At 38.2% G+C, this 26,120-nt stretch overlaps 2 protein-coding genes across 4 annotated transcripts in view; one reads left to right on the forward strand and one right to left on the reverse strand.

Annotated features, from left to right (window-relative positions):
- The window catches only part of KIAA1328 (KIAA1328 ortholog), a 261,285-nt gene extending 238,481 nt beyond the window's left edge, over positions 1–22,804 (reverse strand). For both annotated transcript variants that reach the window (XM_012751793.3, XM_075993497.1), the window contains exons 1-4: positions 22,504–22,804; positions 15,117–15,152; positions 13,970–14,112; positions 11,134–11,228 (exon numbers count right to left, since the gene is read on the reverse strand). In XM_012751793.3, the coding sequence (XP_012607247.3) occupies positions 11,134–11,228; positions 13,970–14,112; positions 15,117–15,152; positions 22,504–22,804 (575 nt within the window). The remainder of the gene's footprint in view (positions 1–11,133; positions 11,229–13,969; positions 14,113–15,116; positions 15,153–22,503) is intronic.
- Positions 22,767–26,120, forward strand: part of TPGS2 (tubulin polyglutamylase complex subunit 2) — a 39,432-nt gene continuing 36,078 nt past the window's right edge. Inside the window, exon 1 of one of the 2 annotated variants that reach the window (XM_075993526.1) lies at positions 22,767–23,051. Coding sequence is in view for 1 of the 2 variants with exons in the window: in XM_012751798.3 (XP_012607252.1) it covers positions 22,970–23,051 (82 nt within the window). In the remaining variant the exon portion in view is untranslated. The remainder of the gene's footprint in view (positions 23,052–26,120) is intronic. The other variant, XM_012751798.3, reaches the window with a different exon arrangement.

Here is a 26,120-nt window from a genome sequence, read left to right on the forward strand (position 1 = left end):
AAAAAAAAAAGAGAGAGAACAATTATATGTTCAGCATAAAAGATGAAGAAAAATCATTTGACAAAATTCGACTCCAATTTTTGATTAAAGAAAAAAACTCTCAGCAAACTAGGAACAAAAATTAATTTCCTCAACCTGATAAAGAACATCTACAAATAACCTACAGCTACATTGTACTTAATGATGAAAGATTTAAGATCAAGAACAAGAAAAGGCAAGGACTCCCACCACTTTAATTCAACATTGTACTTGAGGTCCTAACCGAAGCCAAAGGGCACAAAAAAGAAATAGTTTCTACAGATTGGAAAGGAAAAAGTAAAACTGTTTTAATTTGTAGATGACATCATCTTTTATATGGGAAATCCAAAGGTTTCTACCAAAAAACTACTGTAACAAGAAAATTTTATAAGGTTGAAGCCAATGTAAAAATTTGTTTCTCATATGAGCAAATATAATTAAAATTTAAATGTATAATAAAATTTTAAAATAATATCATTTACTATCGTATTAAAAACATAAAATATTTTAATAATAAAATATATTTAAGACCTATACCCTGAAAATTATAAATCACTGCCAAGAAAAATAAAAGAAAATTTAAATAAATAATGGGGTGATAACAACATATTCATAGATTAGAAGACTCAATAATGTTAGTTTTCCTCAAATGGATCTATAAATTCAATACACCCCAACCAAAACTCCAGGAAACAATTCTCTTTTAGAAATTGACAAGTTGATTCTAAAATTTATAGTGAAATGCAAAAGACCTCAAAGAGCCAAAAATATTTGTAAAAAGGAGAACAGACCTATAGGATTTTAAGACTTAATATAAAATTATAGGGGGCGGAGCAAGATGGCGGACGAATAACACGCCAGACAGAGTGTCTCTGCAGAAAAGACAGATTCTAGCAGAAATTAGAGGAAAGAAGCAAGAAGACGAGCATACAGCGGACAAGGGCCGGAAGGAGGGGTACCTGAGACCCCGGGAGACTCCAAGGGAGGAGGCTGCGGAGGAGAACTGGAGGCTGAGACCACCGGAGCAGCCCTGAGACCAGCGGCAAGGGTAGGTGCATTTGCTGTTTCCCCTCCCCTGCATTCGGGACTGCTGGTGGGCTCCCCAGAGGGTGGAAAGACCTGCGGACACCAGCCCAGAGACCGCCGCCGCCTGCCAACGGTGAGCCTGTAGCAGACGTGGCACCAGGTTCCCAACTTCCTCCGGGCACCTCCGTGTGCACAGACCCGAGCCGCGCGGCAGGCGCCATATTGCCTCCTCCTCCCCTCCGCCGACCCTACCCGCGGCTGCCCAGAGAGACAATACAGCCACCAGCCGGAGGCACCTCCAGGGAACAGGACCTTCCCGTTTGGGACCCCGCGCCCCCTCCCAGGTGCTGCTGGCACCGTGTTCCCAGGAAAACGGTGCCAACTCAGAGGCTGAGAGACATAGACCCAGCTTGGGCTCCCTGTGGGTGAATTAGGACCGGAAATCCTCTCCCTGGTGGGAATACAGTTTGAACTCTGGGACCCAGAGGTCGGACCTGCAGACCAGATCCCCTGCACCGAGGGCTAGCATGCCCGGGGCACAGAAGAGTTATACGTGAACAGCCTACTGAGGTGTGTGTGCCTCCAGGGGCGGATCGGCGTCCTAGAGGGCAACCCTCCTCCCAGGAGGAGGCCGTGCGCCCAACCCAGGTGGCGTTCCTGTGCAGGGAACCTCCCCACCGGCATCACAGTCCGGGGAGGCCTGGTGGCTTGTGGTCTGGCCTGCTGGCAGAGGCCCAGGAGTAGCTGCAGAGTTGGGGAGGGTGGAAAGAAGCAAGGCCCGCTCCAGACTGCGGGTCTCAGACAGCCCCACCCCCACACACAGACTTTCTGGCTGAGCGGGACCATTCCAGCCCCGCCCTGACAGCTTTCCCTGGAAGCAGAGAACAGAACTTTGACCCCTGCTAATGGCCTGAGGGCAGGCTTACCCAACCCAGCTCCGCCCAGAACGAGGGCTGATAACAGGACTCAAAATCAACACCATAGCCTGTTCTTCCAAGCAAACGCCATCTACTGACACGGACGGCATCTTGCACAGCCTTTCCACGGCACCCACTGACTCAATATATAGGGAGTGGTCCAATTTCACCCACAGGCACCACCTAACGCCTCAGAAACTAAACAAGGTGTGTGAATACCCAAACAATAACCTAAGGAAAGAAACAACAACTGATCGACATGGGAAGAAATCAGCGAAAGAACTCAGAAAATATGAAGAACCAAACGGAAAACACACCCCCAAAGAGGAGCACCAGCCCCCTAGAAATGGACACCGACCAAAATCAGGCAACCAATATGACAGAAGAGGAATTTCATATGTGGATCATAAGAACACTCACCCAGCTGCAACAACAACTCAATAACCAACACAAAGAAACCACAAAAAGTCTCCAGGATATGGGAAAAGAAATAGACACATTGAAGAAAAGTGTAACCGAACTCGTGGAAATGAAGAATCAATTCAAGGAACTACAAAATACAGTGGAAAGTCTCAAGAACAGGGTAGATGAAACAGAAGAAAGAATCTCAGAGCTTGAAGATAACACCCTCCAATTAAATAAATCAGTCACAGAAATAGAGCAGAGAAACAAGAGAAAAGAGCAAAGCCTACAAGAGCTGTGGGATTATGTGAAGAAACCTAATGTGAGGGTCATAGGGTTACAAGAAGGGGAAGAAGACAACACTCAAGGGTTGGACAAGCTGTTTGAAGATATAATAGAGGAAAATTTCCCAGGCCTTGCTCAAAATCTTGATATACAAGTTCAAGAAGCTCAGAGGACCCCTGGGAGATTCAACACAAACAGGAAGACGTCACGACATGCAGTCATCAGACTGACCAAAGTATCAACTAAAGAGGCCCTTCTAAGAGCTGTAAGACAAAAGAAGCAAGTAACATACAAGGGAAAGCCAATTCGAATAACATCAGACTTCTCTAATGAGACTTTACAAGCAAGGAGAGACTGGGGCCCCACTCTCACTCTTTTGAAACAAAACAATGCCCAGCCTAGAATATTATTCCCTGCAAAACTAAGCTTCATATATGAAGGAGAAATAAAAACATTCTCAGACAAGCAAAGGCTCAGAGAATTCACCAAGACAAGACCAGCCCTACAAGAAGTACTTAAAACAGCGTTATGCACGGAACATCATAATAATAACCCACGAATATAAAAACAACCAAAACCCAAAGATATTAAAGGCCAGATATTACAATGGCTCAAGACAGAAATCATAGCAACAACATCCAACCCAACAGAATGATCAGTAATCTACCTTACCTATCAGTTCTCTCAATAAATGTGAATGGCTTAAACTCTCCACTAAAGAGACATAGGCTGGCTGAATGGATAAGAAAATACAGGCCAAGTATATGCTGTCTTCAGGAAACACATCTAACCTGCAAGGATTCATATAGACTAAAAATAAAAGGGTGGAGATCAATATTCCAAGCAAATAGAAGCCAAAAGAAGGCTGGTGTGGCAGTTCTAATTTCAGACGATTTAGTTTTTAAACCAACAAAAGTAGTAAAAGACAAAGAGGGTCATTATATAATGGTGAAGGGCACAGTCCAACAAGAAGAGACAACAATTTTAAATATATATGCACCCAACTTAGGTGCACCCAGATTCATAAAGCAAACCTTACTGGAGCTAAGTAAATGGATTAATAGCAACTCCATAATCGCCGGAGATTTCAACACCCCACTGTCGGCACGAGACAGATCCTCCAAACAGAAAATTAATAAAGAAATAATGGACTTAAACAAAACTCTAGAACAATTGGGTCTGACAGACATCTACAGAACATTCTACCCAAAATCCACTGAATATACGTTCTTCTCATCAGCTCACGGGACATTCTCTAAGATTGACCATATCCTAGGACACAAAGAAAATCTCAAGAAATTTAAAAAAATAGAAATCATACCATGTACCTTCTCAGATCACAGTGGAATAAAACTAGAAATCAACCCTAACAGAAACACACATTTCTACACAAAAACGTGGAAATTAAACAACCTCCTACTAAATGATTACTTCGTAAATGAAGAAATCAAGACGGAAATAAAAAAGTTCTATGAAGAAAACGACAATGGAGAGACAAGTTATCAACTCCTCTGGGACACAGCTAAAGCAGTTCTGAGAGGAAAGTTTATCTCCATAAATGCCTATAACCAAAAGACAAGAAGATCACAAATAGACAATCTAATGAAACGACTCAAAGAGCTGGAAAAAGAAGAACAGAACAACCCCAAACCCAGCAGAAGAAGTGAGATCAACAAGATCAAATCAGAACTAAACGAAATTGAAAACAGGAAAGCTATTCAGGAGATTAATAAAACAAAAAGTTGGTTCTTTGAAAAAATAAACAAAATTGACACACCATTGGCTAAGCTAACGAAAAGCAGAAAAGAGAAATCTCTAATAAGCTCCATCAGGAATAAAAAAGGAGATATCACAACTGATCCCAAAGAGATACAAGATACAATTTATGAATACTACAAAAATCTTTATGCACACAAACTGGAAAATGTGGAGGAAATGGACAAATTTCTAGAAACACACAGCCTCCCTAGGCTCAACCAGGAAGAAATAGATTCCCTGAACAGACCAATCTCAACAGCTGAAATAGAAACAGCAATTAAAAATCTCCCTAAAAAGAAAAGTCCCGGTCCAGATGGCTTCACTCCTGAATTTTACCATACTTACAAAGAAGAACTAGTACTTATCTTGCAGAAACTATTCCACAACATCGAGAAGAACGGAAACCTCCCCGACACCTTTTATGAAGCGAATATTACTCTGATACCAAAACCAGGAAAGGATGCAACAAAAAAAGAAAACTACAGACCAATATCCCTAATGAATATAGATGCAAAAATTTTCAACAAAATCTTAGCTAACCGAATCCAGACACTTATCAAAAAAATAATCCACCACGACCAAGTGGGCTTCATCCCAGGGATGCAGGGATGGTTCAACATACGTAAATCTATAAATGCAATTCACCACATAAACAGAAGCAAAAACAAAGACCACATGATTCTTTCAATAGATGCAGAAAAAGCTTTTGACAAAATTCAACACCCTTTCATGATACGAACACTTAAGAAAATAGGCATAGAAGGGACATACCTAAAAGTGATACAAGCCATATATGACAGACCCATAGCCAACATCATACTGAATGGGGAAAAATTGAAAGCATTCCCACTTAGAACTGGAACCAGACAAGGCTGCCCACTATCTCCACTTCTGTTCAACATAGTGCTGGAAGTCTTGGCTACAGCAATCAGACAGGAAAATGGAATTAAAGGTATCCAAATAGGGGCAGAAGAGATCAAACTTTCACTGTTTGCTGATGATATGATATTGTATCTAGAAAACCCCAAGGATTCAACCAAGAAACTCCTGGAACTGATCAATGAATTTAGTAAAGTCTCAGGATACAAAATCAATACACAGAAATCAGAGGCATTCATATACGCCAACAACAATCTAATTGAGAACCAAATCAAAGACTCAATTCCCTTCACAATAGCAACAAAGAAATTAAAGTACCTAGGAATTTACTTAACCAAGGACGTAAAAGACCTCTACAGGGAGAACTATGAAACACTGAGGAAGGAAATAGCAGAGGATGTAAACAGATGGAAATCCATACCATGCTCGTGGATGGGCAGACTCAATATCATCAAAATGTCTATACTACCCAAACTGATGTACAGATTCAATGCAATACCTATTAAAATCCCATCAGCATTCTTCACAGATATAGAAAAAATAATTTTACCCTTCGTATGGAACCAAAGAAGACCCTGAATATCAAGAGCAATTCTAGGCAACAAAAACAAAATGGGAGGCATTAATATGCCAGATATCAAACTATACTACAAAGCTGTAGTAATTAAAACAATATGGTATTGGCACAAAAACAGGAATATTGACCAGTGGAACAGATGTGAGAATCCTGATATAAAACCATCCTCATATAGCCATCTCATCTTTGACAAAGCAGACAAAAACATACGCTGGGGAAAAGAATCCCTCTTCAATAAATGGTGCTGGGAAAACTGGATAGCCACCTGTAGAAGGCTAAAACAGGACCCACACCTTTCACCTCTCACAAAAACCAACTCACGCTGGATAACAGACTTAAACCTAAGATATGAAACTATTAGAACTCTAGAGGAAAAAGTTGGAAACACTCTCCTAGACATCGGCCTGGGCAAAGAGTTTATGAAGAAGTCCCCAAAGGCAATCACAGCAGCAACAAAAATAAATAAATGGGACATGATCAAACTACAAAGCTTCTGCACAGCCAAAGAAATAGTCATGAAAGTAAACAGACAACCTACAGAATGGGAGAAAATTTTTGCATCCTATGCATCCGATAAGGGACTGATAACTAGAATATACTTAGAACTCACGAAAATTAGGAAGAAAAAATCAAATAACCCCATTAAAAAGTGGGCAAAGGACTTGAACAGAAATTTTTCTAAAGAAGACAGAAGAATGGCCAACAAACATATGAAGAAATGCTCAACATCTCTAATCATCAGGGAAATGCAAATCAAAACCACAATGAGATATCACTTAACCCCAGTGAGAATGGCCTTTATCAAAAAATCTCCAAACAATAAATGCTGGTGTGGTTGCGGAGAGAGAGGAACACTCCTACACTGCTGGTGGGACTGCAAACTAGTTCAACCTCTGTGGAAAGCAATATGGAGATACCTTAAAGCGATACAAGTGAATCTACCATTTGATCCAGCAATCCCATTGCTGGGCATCTACCCAAATGATCCAGCGACACTCTACAAAAAAGACACCTGCACTCGAATGTTTATAGCAGCACAATTCATAATTGCAAGGCTGTGGAAACAGCCCAAGTGCCCATCCATCCAAGAATGGATTAATAAAATGTGGTATATGTATACCATGGAGTACTATTCAGCTCTAAGAAACAATGGTGATATAGCACATCTTATATTTTCCTGGTTAGAGCTGGAACCCATACTACTAAGTGAAGTATCCCAAGAATGGAAAAACAAGCACCAGATATATTCTCCAGAAAACTGGTATTAACTGAGTAGCACCTAAGTGGACACATAGGTGCTACAGTAATAGGGTATTGGGCAGGTGGGAGGGGGGAGGGGGGCGGGTATATACATACATAATGAGTGAGATGTGCACCATCTGGGGGATGGTCATGATGGAGACTCAGACTTTTGGGGGGAGGGGGGGAAATGGGCATTTATTGAAACCTTAAAATCTGTACCCCCATAATATGCCAAAATTAAAAAAAAAAATAAAAAAAAAAATAATGCGATCTTCTATCTTTAAACTGCCGCTTTTACATTCTAGCTAATATCCAAAGTTCTTAACTCAAAAATAATCTAATAAAAAGCCAATTTAAAATACATGAAATGGCATAGGAGAAGGAGCAAAAAAGTGAAAGTGTCTTAGGTTATTAACATTCAAGATTTGCTAGTAACCCCCTGTGCAACCTTGGGCAAGTTACTTACACCTGTCTCCTTCCTCATTTACATATGTATATAATACTTGCTTCATAGAAGTATTGTGCAAATTAATTAAAATGATGTATGTCAAACTCCCAAAAAAAAAAAAATTATAATAATCAAGTCCATGTAGTATTGGAATAAGGACAGACATGTACATCAAGGAATGGAATAAAGAGCCCAGAAAGATACCATGCATATATGGTCAACTAAATTTGACAAAAATGCTGAGGCAATTTTGTAGAAAGGAAAAAAATCTTTACTATTTGGGATGGGCAGGACTTCTTAGATAGAGTTACTAAAAACATGAACCACAGAAGAAAAAATTGATAAATTGAACTTCATCAAGATTAAAAATTTTGCTTATCAAAAGAAAACATCAAGGGAATTATAAAGCAAGCAGCGAACTGAAGAAAAAAACTCCATATATTTGACAAGTTGCATACAGAATATATAAAGAACTCTAAAACATCAATATCAAGAAGAGAATGCAATGGGTGAAAAAAAGGCAAAAGGTTTGATAAACACTTCACAAAAGAAGAACGGCCAATGATCACATTACTCATTGGGGAGACACAAATTAATTCTACAAGGTGATACCACTATTCTCATTACAACCGCTAGAATTTAAAGGCATGACGATACCAAAAGTTGGTGACTATACAGAATGGAACTCACACTAAGTTGCTAGTGAGATTCCCAACCACATTGGGAATCAGTTTGGCAGTTTCTTTTCAAGTTAAATATACACTTAATATATAACTTAGTATTTACTGAAGAAAAATAATTATGTCCGTATAAGAACTTGTACATCAATGTTTAATAGAAGTTTCATTCATAAAAGGTAAAAACTGGAATAACCCAAATGTCCGTTATCAGACAACTAGATAAATAATGGTATAGCCACGCAATGGAATACTATTCAACAATAAAAAATGAACTAGTCTTACACATGACAAATTGAAAATATGCTTTGAAATAAGCCAGATACAAAATGACAAATATTGTATGTTTCCACTTATATGAGGTAACTAGAATAGTCAAATTCATAAAGGCACACAGAATAGTGGTTACTAAAAGGAGAGGACGAGGTATTATTTAATAGGTACAGAGTTTCAGTTTGAGATGACAAAAAAGTTCTAGAGAGGGATGGTGGAGATGGTTGCACAGTACTGTGAATGTAACAATGCCACTAAACAGTATGCTTAAAAAATGGTTATGATGGTAAATTTTGTCTTATGTATACTTACCCCTACCTCCACAGACATCCATATAAACCGTTATGCCGAGGGAAAGAAGCCAGACGGTAAAGGAGTAAATACTGACTGGCCCTTTATATGGTGTGTCAGAACATGTAAAACTAAACTATAATGGTGGAAACCACATTAATGGTTGCCTGGGATGGGGGGTGGAGGAGTGAAAAGGCCTAGAGGTAACTTTTTGGAATGAACACAATGTTACAGATCATAAATAGGAAATGTATATCTTACATTTGTAAGATATATACACATTACTCAAAAATACACTTAAAATGGGTACATACTTGCTATAACAAAAGAGCACAAAGAAGAATTTTTAAAATTAAATTTAATGGGCACATACTATTGCATACAAATTGTACTTTGATATAGTCATAAATAAATACACTGATAAGCAATTAAGTTTGAAGAAGAAATGCAACAGAGTAACATATAATATTATAGATTGTTCTTTCTAGGAATTAGGTTATGTTGTGGAGTACAAAGAAGTCAGCCACTAAGGGAAATATATAGTCAAAAGAATATGGTTTTTTTAAAGATAAAAGAGAAATGAGTTTATTTAATGCCAAGGGGAAAACAGCTATTTGAACCCAGGTTGAAAATCCAAAGAAAAAAAAACATAAAGACTTGGAATGTTTTGTTGCCAGCGCTTGAAGTATATGAAATTCTGTTCTTTACATCCCCACTTCAATGAAACATTTATGCCAAAAAAAAAAAAAAAATGTAAAGAAAATGGTTTGGCAAGTTCAAGTAGAAAAACGTGGATTGAAATATCCAGTAGAGGAAACTTAGCAAATTCTAAGAAATCAAGAACACATTATTCATACATACCTGTATATTAATAGTAAACAGAGTAATAATGAGGTTCTTAAGAAGTATAAGCAGATTTGTACTAATACTAATCCTGTACCAACACAGTGACATTCTATAAAGAAATTATCAAAAAATTATCAAAAATCTCGCATTTTCCTAGAAAGTAAAGGACTATTAAAACCAAAACAACATGCTATAATATTTCGAGTATTTCCCAACTTGGAAGATGAAATAAAATGAGTCAATGAGATGATATCCTTCAATGAAATCCTTCAATGATACATTCTTTATTTCTCCCCTGCAGGGGGAGAACTCAAAACCATTAATAAATAGTATCAAACTAATGGTAATAGCTTTTCAATGCTATCAAACAATTGTGATAAGGACATCCACAGCCATCATGTTGTAAATAACCTCATGAGAAGATCATCTTCAAATACTGAGGATAACAATTAACTGTTTTCCCAATAAAAGAACACTATTTGAGGTTAATGACAACTCTAGTAACTAGAATAGCCAAAGAATTCTAATGAAAGAAGTTACTGCTTATCTCAGGTAACACACTAAAATCAGACTACGGCATGTATTTTGAATTCTTACATCGTATATTCTCACATCCCCAAAACATCACTTTTTTTGGTCACCTTGATACCCATGATACTATGATTTAGAGTAATATTCTACAACTAAAACATTATTTTAAGACCTCAACTTGAAAAACATTTTGAAACACACCTAATATTATCTTTGATCAGAAATAAAGAAAAAAACCCACCTACTACTGTTTTGAAATATGCAATTTAATGACAAAAACTAGTAATATTTTATCAACTTTTAGGTATAGTCTCTCCCTAAACTTAACTTTTACAATTTGTATTAATACATTTCTCTATAGATATCTTCATTTATTACTTTTTAAGACCCCAAAACTGGACATGTATATTGAAGAAATTACACATACAAAGTAGATGTGCCTCATACACATCATTAATAAACTGTAGTACTTTCAAACAATTTAGAACTATCATTTTCCAATTCAAAATCCCTTATTTCAAAGCATTATAAGTTAGCAAAGAGACAACAGATACTCTTGTAATAGACTAAAATAAAATGCTCTTTTCTGTTCATATGCTAAAGCAAAACCGAAGGTAACAGCTATGCCTCTGATTACAATATCAACCTATTTCAACAGTAGAGCTACATTTCAAACTTTTCCCTCTTGATAGCTGACTGCTGCAAATATTTCCATCAAACAATTTGAGAAATTAAATAAGATAATGTAAACTGGAAAGTGGTTTGCTTCTGGTGTTTCTTTTTTTAACCTTTTTAGATTTTTTTTTTTTTTTTGCCTTACAGTGTATCCTTTTTTCCCTAAAACTTTTTGCTCCCATAAGATCAATCAAAAATGCAATGGCATCAAAACATATTTGTAATTTACTGTTTTCAAAAAGAGTTTCTCTCATATAATAATGCATTTCATATAAGGTTCTGTCTTACCTGGCCAGTTCTTTAATTAAGTTTGCTATGCGTCTTTTGTCTTCAAGACATAAATCCTTCAATGATACATTCTTTATTTCTCCCCTGCAGGAATTCTAAAACAAAAAATCTTTTGGTTAAACTAGAAAAAATTGGTTGTTTTCTAAAACTAATTTTTTAACTCTTTTCAAGAAATCTATTAAAACAAGCGTAGAAGGTGAAATTTCTTAGATATCTTTTATCTGGTGGAACACTATCTACCTGTTTCATTTAAGCCTAGTGTGAACTAAAAACAGGCTAAGGAACTAATTGTCCACTAGGGACTTCATGAAATCTACACAGAAAAGCACACAGAAAGAACTTAAAAGCAGAATATGTTCCTGCTTAAATACTAGGGAATATTAGGGAGACAACATTCCCTTGGGTGAATGTCACAGAAACAAATACCTAACAGAAGATAGTGATAACTTTTCTTACACCATAGCCCCTAGGCTGCTAAGGTTGGCAGCAGAGGCACCAGTAACTAACCATTCAAAATATCCCAAGGTTCATTCCAAAGAATACTAGACCAAAGAATAATAATAGTAATAGCTAACATTTATATCTAGTGCTTACCACATGCCAGGAATAGTCCAAGTACTTTGTACTTGTTATTCCATTTCATTTTCACAACAATGTTATTACATAGTTATTACTCCTGTTCTACATTAAGGGTACATATCCAGGATTATAATATTTAAACAGCAGAATTAGGATGCAAACATAGGCTCTAGAGTCTGCTCTTAAACATCATACTATCTTTATCTTTTGTGCTATGAAAAGTTCTCCCTGGTACTTTGGCATCATTAAGAGGGGTCTTTTTTTTTTTTTTTTTATTTCGGCATATTATGGGGGTACAGATTTTAAAGTTTCAATAAATGCCCTTCCCCCCTTCCCCCCAAAAGTCTGAGTCTCCAGCATGACCATCCCTCAGATGGTGCGCCTATCACTCGTTATGTATGTATATACCTGCCCCCCTCCCCCCCTTCCCCAATACTCTATTACTGTAGTACCTATGTGTCCACTTAGGTGCTACTCAGTTAATACCAGTTTGCTGGAGAATATATCTGGTGCTTGTTTTTCCATTCTTGGGATACTTCACTTATGACAGAAGAGGAATTTCGAATTAAGAGGGGTCTTTAAAGACATGAAACTCAGGGAATCACAAGAGAACCATAAGAAACATGTAAAAGGACGGAACTATGATCCTTGGCATTTGTGCAACCACCAAAGTAAGGTAGTCCAATTACTTCAGGGAGCCAAGCAGAAATGAAGACCCCTAAAATGAATCCTGGAAATAGAAATAATCAAAGATGGGAAAGAGGGTAGGAAAAGGAAATGGAGAAAAGGATACAGAAGAAAATAAAATAAGTTTGGCTTTAGAAATGCTCAATTTAAGATGTCAACAAGACATTCATGTGGAAATGTCTATGCAGGAAGTTGGAAAGGTACATCTGACTCTCAAGTCAGAGAAAAATCATAAAAATTTAAAACTCAGCCATATGGTATTATGGATGATATTTAGATTTTTATTATTTTATTTATACTTTTCTATGCTTTAAAATGTTCATTAATAACTATTATATACATTACCTTTAAAATTAAGAAAAATACTAGTTTTTAAAAATCATCTACAAATTTAAGAAGACTGGCATTTAATTTTAATGTAATTAATTTGACTTTAATCTAAATTGGCATTTGAAAGGACAGGAGGAGAATCAGAAGCATATTTATTATATTGTGGGGCAAAAAAGAAGAAAGAGTTTCAAGAAGAATGTGGGGTCAACAGTGCTAATGAACAAAAATGTCAGATAGACAGGGGAAAGAAGGCACTAGATCTGGCAATGGAAGAAGATGCTGATAAACCATGAAAAGACATTTTAATAGTGGTGCAGTGAGTAAATGAACAAAGAACAGAAACCCTCACACATAGGCAAAAACTTTAGCAGCACTGGGTTTAACAGCAAAAACCTGAAAACACAAATGTCTATCAACTAAAGAATAGTAAAACCATGGCATATTTATATAATGATTTTTTTTTATTTCGGCATATTATGGGGGTACAGATTTTAAGGTTTCAATAAATGCCCTTTCCCCCCTCCCCCCAATATATAATGAATTCTTCAAGTACTAGTTGTTATGCTCCTAACTTGTACCTTCCAACCCATCCTTCCATTTTCTGCTTTGAGATAGCGAGTCTAAGACTCTGGAAATCTCATTTCTCCTTTGCCACTTGGTTCTCTGTTAAACCACGCCAGTAGAAAGAACTAGACAGAGACCAGGAAGAAATGGTATATCCCTTCCTATTTGCTTCCTGTTACTATCACAGCCAGGTAGGTGCAGTGGCTCAAAGTCCAGCACTCTTGAGAGGCTGAGGCCAGAGGATTGTTTGAGCACAAGACTCTGAGGTTGCAAAGAGCTATGATCATGTCACTGTACTACAGCCTACGAGCCTGTCTCAAAAAAGACAAAATAATAATAATCAATTCACATGGACAAATATCAAAAAGGATGCCTAATTTAAAAATTCTTATCAATTTGCTTTATTAACACCACAGATAAGAATGTAGGTCTTTTGAGACATAACAAAATTATACATTTTCTTAGCTAAGGCTTACAAGTCTAGAAATTTTAGAGCAAAATCCCTGAGTAACCTAGATACTGTATATCAAATACAGCATGATCAAAGGATCCTGGAATCCAGTATATCTTTTAAGATGCTTGTAGATCACCTAAGGTATTTTCAAAGGTCCTTCTACCCTTATTGGTCAGAACTTGTAAAGACTAGAGAATAAGAAAAAAATAAGCAATTACTGACCTGTTCATCTACGGAATCACCTGCACCTTTTAAAGATTCCATGGAGATTGAAGCATCAGTCACCCTAGAAGTCTTAATTTTAACATCAGCTTTTTGACTTGTCAACGTGTGTCTTGATCTGGTATTTTGTTCTGTAGTAATTCCTAAGGGTTTCCATTAAACAAGATTTCAAAATTATGTCTTATTCTCATAAGCCCTCCCCCCATCAACTTCTTCCTTGGTATCCTCTACTTTAGCAACCTAATGGGAAAACTATCTTACTGCATTTTAAAGCTTTTAACATGTGGATCATGAAAAGTTTATATTTTTAAAAAATACATTAAAGATTTGATTGAAAATTTTTTAATTTTTTTGAAGATTATATATTTTAATCTAAATTTCTTTTAAGTTTCAGGGATTTTTTTATTCAGAATATTATGGGGGTACAAATATTTTGGACACATGGATTGCTTTTGTACCGCTTGAGTCAAAGTTATAAGTGTGAAAATTTTTAATTTTTTAATTTATTTTTTTAGAGATGAGGTCTCCTATGTCTCCCAGACTGAACTCCAACTCCTGGGGTCAAGCGATCCCCCTGCCTCAGCCTCTCAAGTGACTGGGAGTATAAGCAGGTACTACTATGTCCTGCTCAATTGAATTAATTTTAAAAGGTGTTCTGAACATAAGTCACATTAAAACCAATAAATTACAATATGCCATAGATACTTTAATTTAGGGAAAAATCAAAGATGTTTTTCACATAATGAGGGTACTCTCAATGGTTTGGTTTTATAATTCATCTAGTTATAACCAGTAAACTTTGAAAAGTCCCTTACATATGCCCTGTATCAAGTTTTCACACTTTTCTTTGAAACGTTAAATTTAGGCTATCATTCATAAAATAAAAAAATAAGAAAAAACTCTCTTTCCCCTTAATACCTGAAGTATTCTACAAGTTTGTTAAAAGCTGACTTGCCCATCCAGTCCCCAAGATGAGCCAGTACTTCAAACTTTTATAGGGTCATGCCAAATATTCAAAAAAAGTTTAGGTTCTGATGTACTGTTCTGTATCTAGTTATACCTGCAAAGTTGTCCTAATGTTTTATTTTCTCGTACCACTTAAGGAGCAAAGGAAGCTTCCCAAATTTTAACATAAAAAAAATCATACCTGGAACATATACTACTGATTGTTCTTCATCAGAAACTATGCAGGACAATATGAAGGAAAATACAATAAAAGATTACCCAGTATCCAAATGCTGTCTCTGTTCTGTACATGTTACAATTTATCACCTCTTTGACCTGGGAATTTATAACTTTTAAAAACAAAACTAAAAAGAAAAGTAATAGAATTAAGTGTAGCAAAATTAATACTCTTTAAAAGTTCATCTCTGTATATTTATAACTTATGTTTTATAAAAATTTTGGAAGGCCTTGTTCCATGAAAATTTATCTAGTCTTATTCCCAAGTGGATTAACCTACAATATACATTCTGCTGGTAGGTTCTTTTCCATTTCCTTTCCTTTTGTAAACAAAGAATTAAGTGCTCCAGTTTGGTCATTACTGGGGAACTGACAAGTTATTTTAGGCAGAAAGAATTAAGTAATTTCAAGATGGGCTTTAGCTTTGAAGAACAAACACTGTTTGAGGGCAAGTCAATCATGCAAACACAAAGGCAATTATTTATTCTTCTGCAGTACATTCATGAAATGTCCCAAGAAGCCCTACTATTTAAAAAGTAGAAGAAATTTAAGTCAAAAAGAACTATTTTGAATTTCAAAAGGAAAAATTTAGAAAGGCTAAGATCATAACCCTGCTACAGAAAGAGAACCAATATAGTAAGAAAGCTTTCTTTCTAGAAACAAAATTTTACTGAGAACTCTATCCAAACTCAGATATGTCCATAATTTGATAACCTTCTATTACACTTCAAGGAAGGACGTATCTAAACATTTTTTTCCCAAATGATCTACAAAATTTCAAAGTATTATATTCATCTTTAATACAATGTTTTCAAAGATTTCTAAACAAAGCAATTATTAACTATATTCTTCCTGGAAAACACTAGAATAGATTTAATAATGTGTTCAACAGGTTAATATATTTCAGCTCAGTATCAATGCTAGTAATGGAAGATTTTCAAGGGATACTGATTGGAAATACCTAGTCTTCTACAGGAATTCAGGAATACTAAGATAGTACATACTGTCTGAGCTGCCAGTTAGTTTATAACAGCTCTCTGCAGCAGCACATGCACTATAACAGCTTCAAAATTTTGGCTTATAACTAGTGCCCCTAAGTTTTCAATTCCCTTAAATATCAGAGATTGCACTTAGAAAGTTTTGGGAGACAGGTAAGGCAAGTAAACAAACAAAAAAATTAGAACCCACTACTCCATGGAAATAGATAACTAATATGGGAGCAAAGAAAGAATCTCCAAGTTTATTGACACCCAATCTAAAATAGCTTTACAAAATTAAATTGTATAGGCTCTTCAACATCAAAAACTGATACTTTTTAAATATCCTTTGAGATTAGCCCAGGGTCTAGCACACACAGTAGGTGCTAAATAATTATTTGCTGTTTGAAACGTGCATGCGGGGGGAAAAAGTACCTGGGCGAAAAATCCAAGACAATGATGCAAGACAGGCTCCATATAGCAGTGTCTTTAATTAGAAAATACAGTAATGGTGAATTTTCACTATATTTTCCAAGGATGACCTATGGAAAGACTAATATAACTGAGTCCTATAAAACATATGATACTTCCCTAGACAGTTCACAACAGAGTATGCTCACAGCTGGAAGAGACCAGTCCCTGGGGACCCCATGCAGTTTCACCTTCTTTTAGATGCTCAAGGTATTTTTCACCTTCTCCTCATTTCTCTCATTTCTCTCATCCTTATGCTCAACTTTGCTTCCTATTTCTTTAAGAAAAACAAACTATAAAGACCTTCCCTAAACTTTTACCAGCATACCTGATCAACTTTCCTGTATCTATCCTCATATACTCCACTTTCCTTCTTTGTGCTATGGATGAACTATTCATGTTCCTATCACACAAAAAAATACCATTCTTTCTTTTTACTTAAGGATGTTGCTCCTGATATTCTCTTTCTCCTGAATCAACCATTTTATCCCATTAAACTTTTTCCATTAGCATCCAAACATGTAATAATTATTTTTTTCAGAAAAAAAAAAAAAAACTCTCTTGACTCTATATCCCCCTCCAACTACTGTCATTCTTGCTCCCCTTTACAGTAAAACTTCAGGAAAGAGTCATCTAAGACTTACTGTCTCCAGTGTCTCTTCTCCCAATCAATCTTCAGCTGAACCTACCCCAATCAAGTTTTTGACTCCATCAATCCAGTACAACTACTTTTAACAGTTACAATGGCCTGCATCATTAAATCCACCAGTCAATTCTCAGGTCTCTTTGTATTTGATCTAATCAATAATTTTTGACATAGATGACCACTCTCCTCCTTTTTTGTTTGCCTTCAAAGCAAGAAACAACAAAGCAAAAAACAAGCAAATAACCACCCCAAATTCCCACCTTTTTTAGCTTGGCTTCAAAGATACCACACACTGAAAACTTTCTTCCTACTTTTCTAACCATTCCTTCTCAGTTTGCTCAAACTCTTCTTCACCTATAAACCTTGGGGTGCCCCAGCACCCATTCCTTGGAACATTTTTCTATCTACTCATTCCTTTGGTGATCTCATTCAGTTCTCATGTCTTTAAACTTCATCAATATGCTGACTTCTTTCTGCCAAATCTTTACCAGGAGCCTATCACCTAAACCTGACATTACCACTTTACATGTAAAAAAAAAAAAATCCCAAATTCAACATGTCAAAACCAATGTCCTAATCTTCATTTCAAAAGCTGCTCCTCCCACAGCAACTCCTCCTGCCCACCCCACCCAGTAAAAGGCAATTCCATCCTTCCTTCCCACTTCTCAGGCCAAAAACATGGGGTTATTCTAGACTTCTCTTTCACTCATACTTCACATTCAGAAACTCCTGCTGGCTCCACCTTTAAAACATATATACAGTACAACCACTTCTCACCAACACTATCCCCTTGATCCAAGTCACCTTCTCCTCTCACCAGGATTATGGCAAGAAGCTCCTAACTGCTCTCTCTCATTTCTGTGCATGACCCCTCAATAGCCTATTTTTCACAGTATTCAGAATGATCATTTCAAAAATGTCATTTCTCATTCATATTAAAAACCAAAGTATTTCGTTTTTTTGTTTTTAATATTTGCCCTTTGGGTGTAAAAAGCCAAAGTATTTTGAACTGCACAGCAGGTTCACTCTCTCTCCTCTCTCCCTCCCTCCCTCCCTCCCCCCTCTCTCTCTCTCTCTCTCACACACACACACACACACACACACACACACACACACACAGAGCCAAAAGTATTGTATTTATGTGGGCCTACAGTGCTCAAGATCTGATCTCTATACCCCATTGCCTCCCTGACCTCATTCCCTACTACTTTTCCCCTTACTCATTCCTGGCTTCCTTAGAGTTATTAATGAGCTGTGCAAGCTCCTGCCTCAGAACTTCTGTGTTTAATATTTCTTCTACTCAGAAAGTTCTATCCCCAAAATCTTCATGGTTCACTCCTTCACCACACTTAGGACTTATGTCATAACATCATATGTTACCTTCTGATGGAGGCTTTCACTTCCTAACCACATAGGTTCTCAAAATTGCAACAATTCTCTCTTCTTACAACCTGTCTCCCTTCCTCTACTACCTGTCACTTTCCTATTTTCCTCCATAGTATCCATAATCACTGGATGTAAAACATAGTTTACTTATTTATGGCTTCATCTCAGCTCACCAAAATATAAGCACCAAGAGGGTGATGTTTTTGTTTTCTTCAATGTAGCACCCCCAAATATAAAAGAATGCCTGACTAGTAAGCAATTTATGAAAGAATTAAATTGATATTTAATTTTATAAAGCATTGTCCAACTTTCAGTGTTATCTATCTCATTCAAAATATGCAGACAAAACCTATTACTTCTAGCTATACCTTAACAAATTTCTTTTCAAATATAAAACACTCTAAATAAACTACCTTCAAAAGTTTTTAAAAATAAGAAAATATTTGAAATTGCTTCTATCCAACCTATCCTTTGTCATAATCTGTAATATATTTTCAAATCACTATTTTAAGAATCTAAATATTTATCTTCTTCAAGTACAGAATTTCCCAACAAACATATATTTTATGGGGTGGTCACAGAGACATATTATATACCAAAATGTATTAGACCTACTAGTGGGTCACATGTGCCACTTCACTTCTACTTTGATTTCTTTGGAAGTGCCTCAAAAAGACAAGTATAGCAAGTTATAAAGCATCTCTAATACTGATAGCCATCTATCCAAATCCCCAGAATTAAAGTAGTACAGTTGTCCCTTGATATCCTAGGCCTTCCTGAATTCTTGAGTGTGGCCTTTTGACTGAATCCAAATTTTACAGAACAAATTTTTTTAATAAAGAGTTCTGTGAAGTCTGGATTCAGTTGAGAGGCTGCACTTGGAGATCAGGAGGGCCACAGGTATCCTTGAGGTTGTAGGTTCCCCACCCTTGTCCTAGGGGGATTGGTTCCAGATCCCCCACACCAACAAATAACAAAATCTATGAATGCTCAAGTCCCTTATAAAATGGCACAATATTTGCATATAATCTATACACATCCTCCTGTACAATTTAAATCATCTCTAGATTACTTATAATATCTAATACAATGTAAATGCTATGTAAATAGTTGTTATACTGTATTTTTAAATCAGTATTATTGTATTTTTAAATTTTTTTCCTTGAATATTTTTGATCTGCTGTTCAATTGCAGATGCTGGATCTCAGATACAGAGGGCTGACTATAATTAGAAACCCAGGGCAAAAGTAGGAAAAAGAATCTCTATCCCAGGTATCCAGGATCTGAAGAAAATAAACTTAGTACTGCCCACCCTATTCTAACCTACTGAGTTTGAATCAGTTGCCAACAGTATATGTATATGTAGTTTTTATTCACTACAGAGATTTTCTGGGTTAATATGTTAGTTTTACATCAACATGAAGTCTCTATCTACCATTATTTGAAATCTCAATGGCAGAGATTATAGATACTGTAATGCTTTTCACCAGGTCAAAAATATGACTTGAAGTTCATATTTGTTAATATCAAGTTACTAATACTGCTAATGTTAATACATTTGAGTGCATTTAAGCAATCAAACTTGGACAAAGCAGAAACACTCACTTCCTCTGACATTACTAGGAACTATAATGGAGGAGGAAGTAATTTACGACTGACAAGAGCATATTTTGTGGGAAGATTTAACCCATAAAAATGACAAACATGGCATACTCATTGTTTATACATTATGTACTAAGATATACCTTGTGCAAAATAGCACTGCTGAATCATACTGTGCATGAAGTGCATCATTCACAAGAACAGTAGGAAAGGTGACATTCAGTCATAGATGATCTGTCCTCTCATGATGGAAACATCCAAGATGGAGAAATCTCCCAATCACATGTCTCTGTTTAGGGGAAGCATTGAAAATCTTTTTTTCAATAGTGTGAAAAGAATACCAGATTATGGATCCATATTTTTTGGCCTTTTTCTATTGAAAATTCTACTATAGAGGCTCTCGTGTGTTCTGGGAAATCATCAATGTGATAAGAAGAGATCAAGATCCAAAGACACAAGACTAAAGCAAATGATTCATAACTATCATTACAGTTTTCAGTAAATATTCAATAACAAATTTACATTTGACATTGTTTTGATGTTCTATAGAGATTTAAAATGAAAATATCTGAGGCTGGATGTTAATTGGTCATTATGTGGAATAGGCTGAGTTAAAAGGTGACGCTCTTAACCTTGCAATTCCTTTCATATATCTGAATTACTACAGGATGTAATCACCACCATTTTTTCCCCATACAATTTCAATTCCTCACTGTCAATGAGAAGAGTATTTTATATTAAATTTTGGGAGTAAGAAAGAAGGTAAGAGATGAAGGAGTAGATATGGCTTTTACATGAAATAGTGATATGACTACATGAATAAATGGGAGTACTGAGCAGCTAAGATCAAGAATACAGGTTCAATCCATATACTTGTTAATTAACTTATTTGGTCCCACTGCAATAGATTGTCTCCCTCCAACCATTTATTCCATATCGGAACAATACCATTGGTTGTTATAAGCTAATAATCTTCACATATCTCCTCTATCACAAGATCCTATCAATACAGAGGCCGTGTTTCATGAGAAAAGACTCATCCCCAGTTTCCTGACTTCCTAATTCAGCACAGCTGTTCCCAGTGTAAATATTCTCTCCTGATAGGTAAAGGAAAACATTTAATTTGCACATTGCACTAGTGTGCTTTCATCCACAGTGTAGGTACATGATTTCATTTGCTTCTCACCAACCTATCAGAGACAAGTGGTAATTATGTCTAGCAAGTGCATAACACAACACAGAGCAATACAGAATGCAAAAACATTCCCCTCTCCACACATGACACTCTAATCCTACCAACTCAATAAGGTGAATTCATAACAAAATTTTGTTAAGTTTCACCAGGAACTAAGTAGAACGTCCAAAGAGTGATTCTGCCAAAGGTAACAGCAATGCTTCAAACAATGCCATCACCAATCCCAGTGAACAGACAAAAAGATGCAGGCACTCAATAACACTAATTGCCCTCCCTCTAATGAACACAAAGTAAGTTATGAGGACCAAATCTCAGGCTAGAACAGTCTACCTAATCCAGGGAAAGAACAACTCATGCCGCACAAACATGTCATCATAGCCATTGAACTGGAAATACCAGCACGAGGCTAAAAAGCTCCAGTTTCTCCACTTCAAAACAATCCCAGAACTTCGATCCCTGCCAGTGGGTGACCCATAATCTACCAGTCAACACTACTTCACATCTTATATTGTAAACAGAGCCACCAGACCACCTCCCCATGAAACCAAGCCCCACACCTCTCCTAAAGCCCAGTACGGAAATATATCACCACTGAAAGGCCTTTGAAGTCCGATAAGGTCCTGACTTACTCCTAACAGCACAAATTAAGGACAATCCTAAATCAAAACAAAAGGCCCCAAGTCCAGCAAACACCCACTCTTCCCTGAACCACAAGCTCTCTCCGCACGGTCGGTCGGCGTGGGGTCACTGTGGGAGGGTCGGCAGAGGGACCTTCCCAGCCCCAGGATGGGCCACAACTCTAGGCTACCTTTCCCGAGTTCACCCCCAATGAGGGCTGGGAACCAACTGTTTTGCGTCCCCATAACCGGAATTCCAGCCTGGAGACAGTATCAAGCTCTCTTGGCCACCTAATGCCCAAGCAAAGGGAAAGCCCGGCATCTAGACTGAGGCAGGACAGCACGTCCCGTCCCCGAGGTTGGCGCCGAACTTCTCTGCACTCAAGAGTCCCACGCGACCCCTCACCTCCCGCCACCCCGAGGGCGCCGGCGCCCCCTGCCAGGCGGGCAAAGGATACAGTCCCGGCTCCAGAACGCCGCGCCGTCCGGACGGGAGGGGCCCGCCAGGTCCGCCATCTTGAAACAACCGCCACTCCGGGCGTCGCGTCGGGGCCGCCACGCCCCGGCCTCCGGGCTCAGTCCCCATTGGCCGCACGGCGCAGAGGCCCGCCCCCGCTTGCGCTGCCGGCGGCGGCGGGGCGAGGGGGTCCTGGCGGAGGGGAAGGTGTGTGCCGGGGCTGCCGCGGGGGGCCCAGCCCGGGGCCGCGGGAACGAGCGCTGCGCGGAGCTACTGCTGCCAGACCAGCCCTGAGCCCCCATATCCACCGCGCCGCGCTCTCAGGCGCCGAGAACTACAGCTCCCGGCATGCCGTGAACTTGACGGCTGAGGCGCTGAGGCGGGGTCGGGCCCTCCTCCGGCCCGCCCCGCTCTCCACTCCGGCCGCAGCAGCTTCACCGGCCGCGCGCGGAGCAGGGACGCGAGCCATGGAGAAGACGTCGCCCCCGTTGCTGGGCTGCAACAAGCCGCACTTGGAGAAGCTGACCTTGGGCGTCACCCGCATCCTAGGTGAGAGGGGACACGGCCTACCGGGTGTGGAGTAGAAGAAAGGGGGAGCGGCGGCTTGAGGTGCGGGGTGGGCGGCACGGCTTAGGACAGTGTATGTGAGTGGGCGTCAACACTGTGACTTCGGTTGTTGAGGAAAGAGGGGGAGCCGGGTTTTCCGGGAGTGTTCTGAGGCAGAGCTGGAAAGCCCGAAGGTTCCCTCCAGTCACCCTCACCTGAGGTCCCACCCTAAGGCTCAGGAAGGAAGGGCAAAGGCGTGCAAAGGGGAGGCAGCAAGCACCTGACATTTGGGAGGTTGGGTCTCCCGAGAGGCATTCTTAGCCATAGCAGTATCCCTGAAACCCAAGCCCTTCCTCTGGTAGCAGAGCGAGCTGCAAAAATGGTGCAGCCAACCTCGCAGGGCAACAGCGACCACAGGCCTGAAGTGGTCCAAAGGAGTCAAAGCTTGCACCACTGAATGGGTTAGAGTTTTTCTTTTATCGAACGTTTATTTAGTACCCACCACTATGTTAGAGTCTAAGGCTACAGAGATGAAAAAGATACAGTTCTGTGAAAAAATAGACTGGGTCCCTAAAAGTGTGAAAGGAGGTCAGTAATCTATTGTTCAGAGGTAGCACAGAGGAAGAGGGGACTGACCTTATCTGTCAAGTCAAGGAACATTTTCCAGAGGAGATGATGCTAAATTTTGAAAGACAAATGGGAAGTAGCAAGAAAACCAAGGAGGAGAAATGTCGTCTAGGCAGGCTGAAAAGCATTCTTCAGTTGCCTTTCCTTCACAATTATAATGAAATCCAAACATCTGTACCATGACCCGCAAGTCCTTCTATGATCTTATCTTTCTGCCTTTATTTTCACTCTGTCTTGGCCACAGTGACCTTCTTGCCTTAAACTCATTAAGCTTATCCCTGCTTCAAGGCCTTTGCAATACTGCTAGACCCTCCACCTAGAATTATCTTCCTCTGAATCTCTCTCTTCATGTCATTCAGACCTTTGGTTAAGTATCTTTACCTCAGAAAAGCCTGCCGTGAATGTACTTCTAATAACAACCTTCCTTATTGCTCTCTTTTCCCTTACCCCATTTTTTTATTCTTCACAGCACTTATCACTATTTGAAATTATGTATGTATTTGGTTACTTTTTAAATTTGTCTCTTTTCTGTAATGCCCAAGACCAAGTGTAATCTATCCTAGGAATGTGTGGTTTAACGTATGAAAATCAATTAATGTAATATACTTTATTGATAGAGCAAAAGACAAAAATCATATAATCAACTCAATAAGTGCAGAAAAACCACTTGACAAAACTTAATACCCTTTAATGATTTAATAAAAAACCCCAACAAACTAGAAATCAAATAGAATAGAGATAGAACTTCTTGAAGAACAACCTGATAAAGGGCAACTGTGAAAAACCCATAGCTAATATCATGCTTAGTGGTGAAAAACTGGCAGCTTTCCCCTTGAGATCAGGAATTTTAAAAGTGTCCCAAGACCACACCAGATTGGATAATTCACTAGGAAAAATTCAGGACTCGGGAGATAGTCATACTCATGGCTGTGATTTATTACAGCAAGAGGATAAGAAACAATCAGCAAAGGGAAAAGTGCATGTGGGGAGGTCAAGAAAACCAGGTGCAAGTTTTCAAGAGTCTTCTAGTGAAATCACATGGGACACAATTTCTATAGCAACATGCTGCAACATGTCTGAAATGTCTAGAGTAGAAGAGCTCACCTGAGCCTAAGAGTTGAGACCTTTTATTGGAAATCAGTCACATAGGCACCCTCTGCCTAGCCAGGTACTTAGTATGTACCAGAATTCCAGACTCCCTGAAGAAAAGCAGGTGTTCAGCATTAACCATATTGTTTGTACAAACAGTTTAAGCACAATAAGCCGTTCTTAGGGAATGATGGGAACCCTGAAATGGTTAAAATGGTAATTTTTTTAAAGAGGGTCTTGCTTTGTCACCCAGGCTGGAGTGCAGTGGCACATTCATAACTCACTGTAACCTTAAATTCCTGGGCTCAAGTGATTCTCCTGCCTCAGCCTCTTGAGTAGATAGGCTAGATAAACTATAGGCTCATGCTACCATGCCTGGTTAATTTTTAAATTTTTTGTAGAGACAGGGTCTCACTATGTTACTCAGGCCAGTCTCCAACTCCTGGCCTCAAGCAGTCCTCCCCTCTTGGCCTCCCAAAGTACTGGGATTGTAAGTGTGAGCCACTGTGCCTAGCCTAAAATGATCAATTTTTTGTGTATTTTACTACAGTAAAATTCACTGCAAAGTTACAGTAATCTTCAGAGTGACACTGGCATAAAAATAGAAATATATATTAATGGAATAGGATTGAGACACCAAAAATAAACTGTCACATTTATGGTTCATTGATTTTCAACAAGAACGTCAAGAAAACTCAGTGGGAAAAAATAGGCTTTCCAGCAAATGACTCTGGATATCCACATGTAAAATAATGAAATTGGACCTCTACCTGAAATCATACAAAAATTATCTCCAAGTAGATCTTAAATCTAAATGTAAGAGCTAAAACTATAAAACTCTTGGAAGAAAACATAGGCCTTAGGTTAGTTTTTAAGTGACCTTGGATTAGGCACTAGATCTTAGGTATGACACTAAATGAATGCACGAGCAACAAAAGAAATTGGATTTCATCAAAACTAAAAATACTTGTGCTTTTTAAGAATATCATCAAGAAAGTAAGACAATCCACAAAATAGAGGATATTTGCAAATCATATATATGAAAAGGGACTTATAGATGGAATCTATAAATAACTACTACAGCTCAACAGTAAAAGGCAAATCTAATTTGAAAGGATCAGATTAGACATTTCTCCAAAGAAGATAAACAGTTGGCCAATAAGCACATGTAAAAATGATAGCCATTAGGTGATATAGGTCAAAACCACAATGAGATACCACTTCACACCTACTAGGATGGCCATAATCAAAAAGATAGACACAAATGTTGGTGAGGATGTGGAGAAATCATAAACTGCTGGTGGGAATGTAAAATGGCACAGCAGTTTCAGAGACCAGTTTGGCACTTCCTCCAAA

Source organism: Microcebus murinus, chromosome 17 (genome assembly GCF_040939455.1).
Source record: "Microcebus murinus isolate Inina chromosome 17, M.murinus_Inina_mat1.0, whole genome shotgun sequence".
In the NCBI taxonomy this organism is placed as follows: Eukaryota; Metazoa; Chordata; class Mammalia; order Primates; family Cheirogaleidae; genus Microcebus; species Microcebus murinus.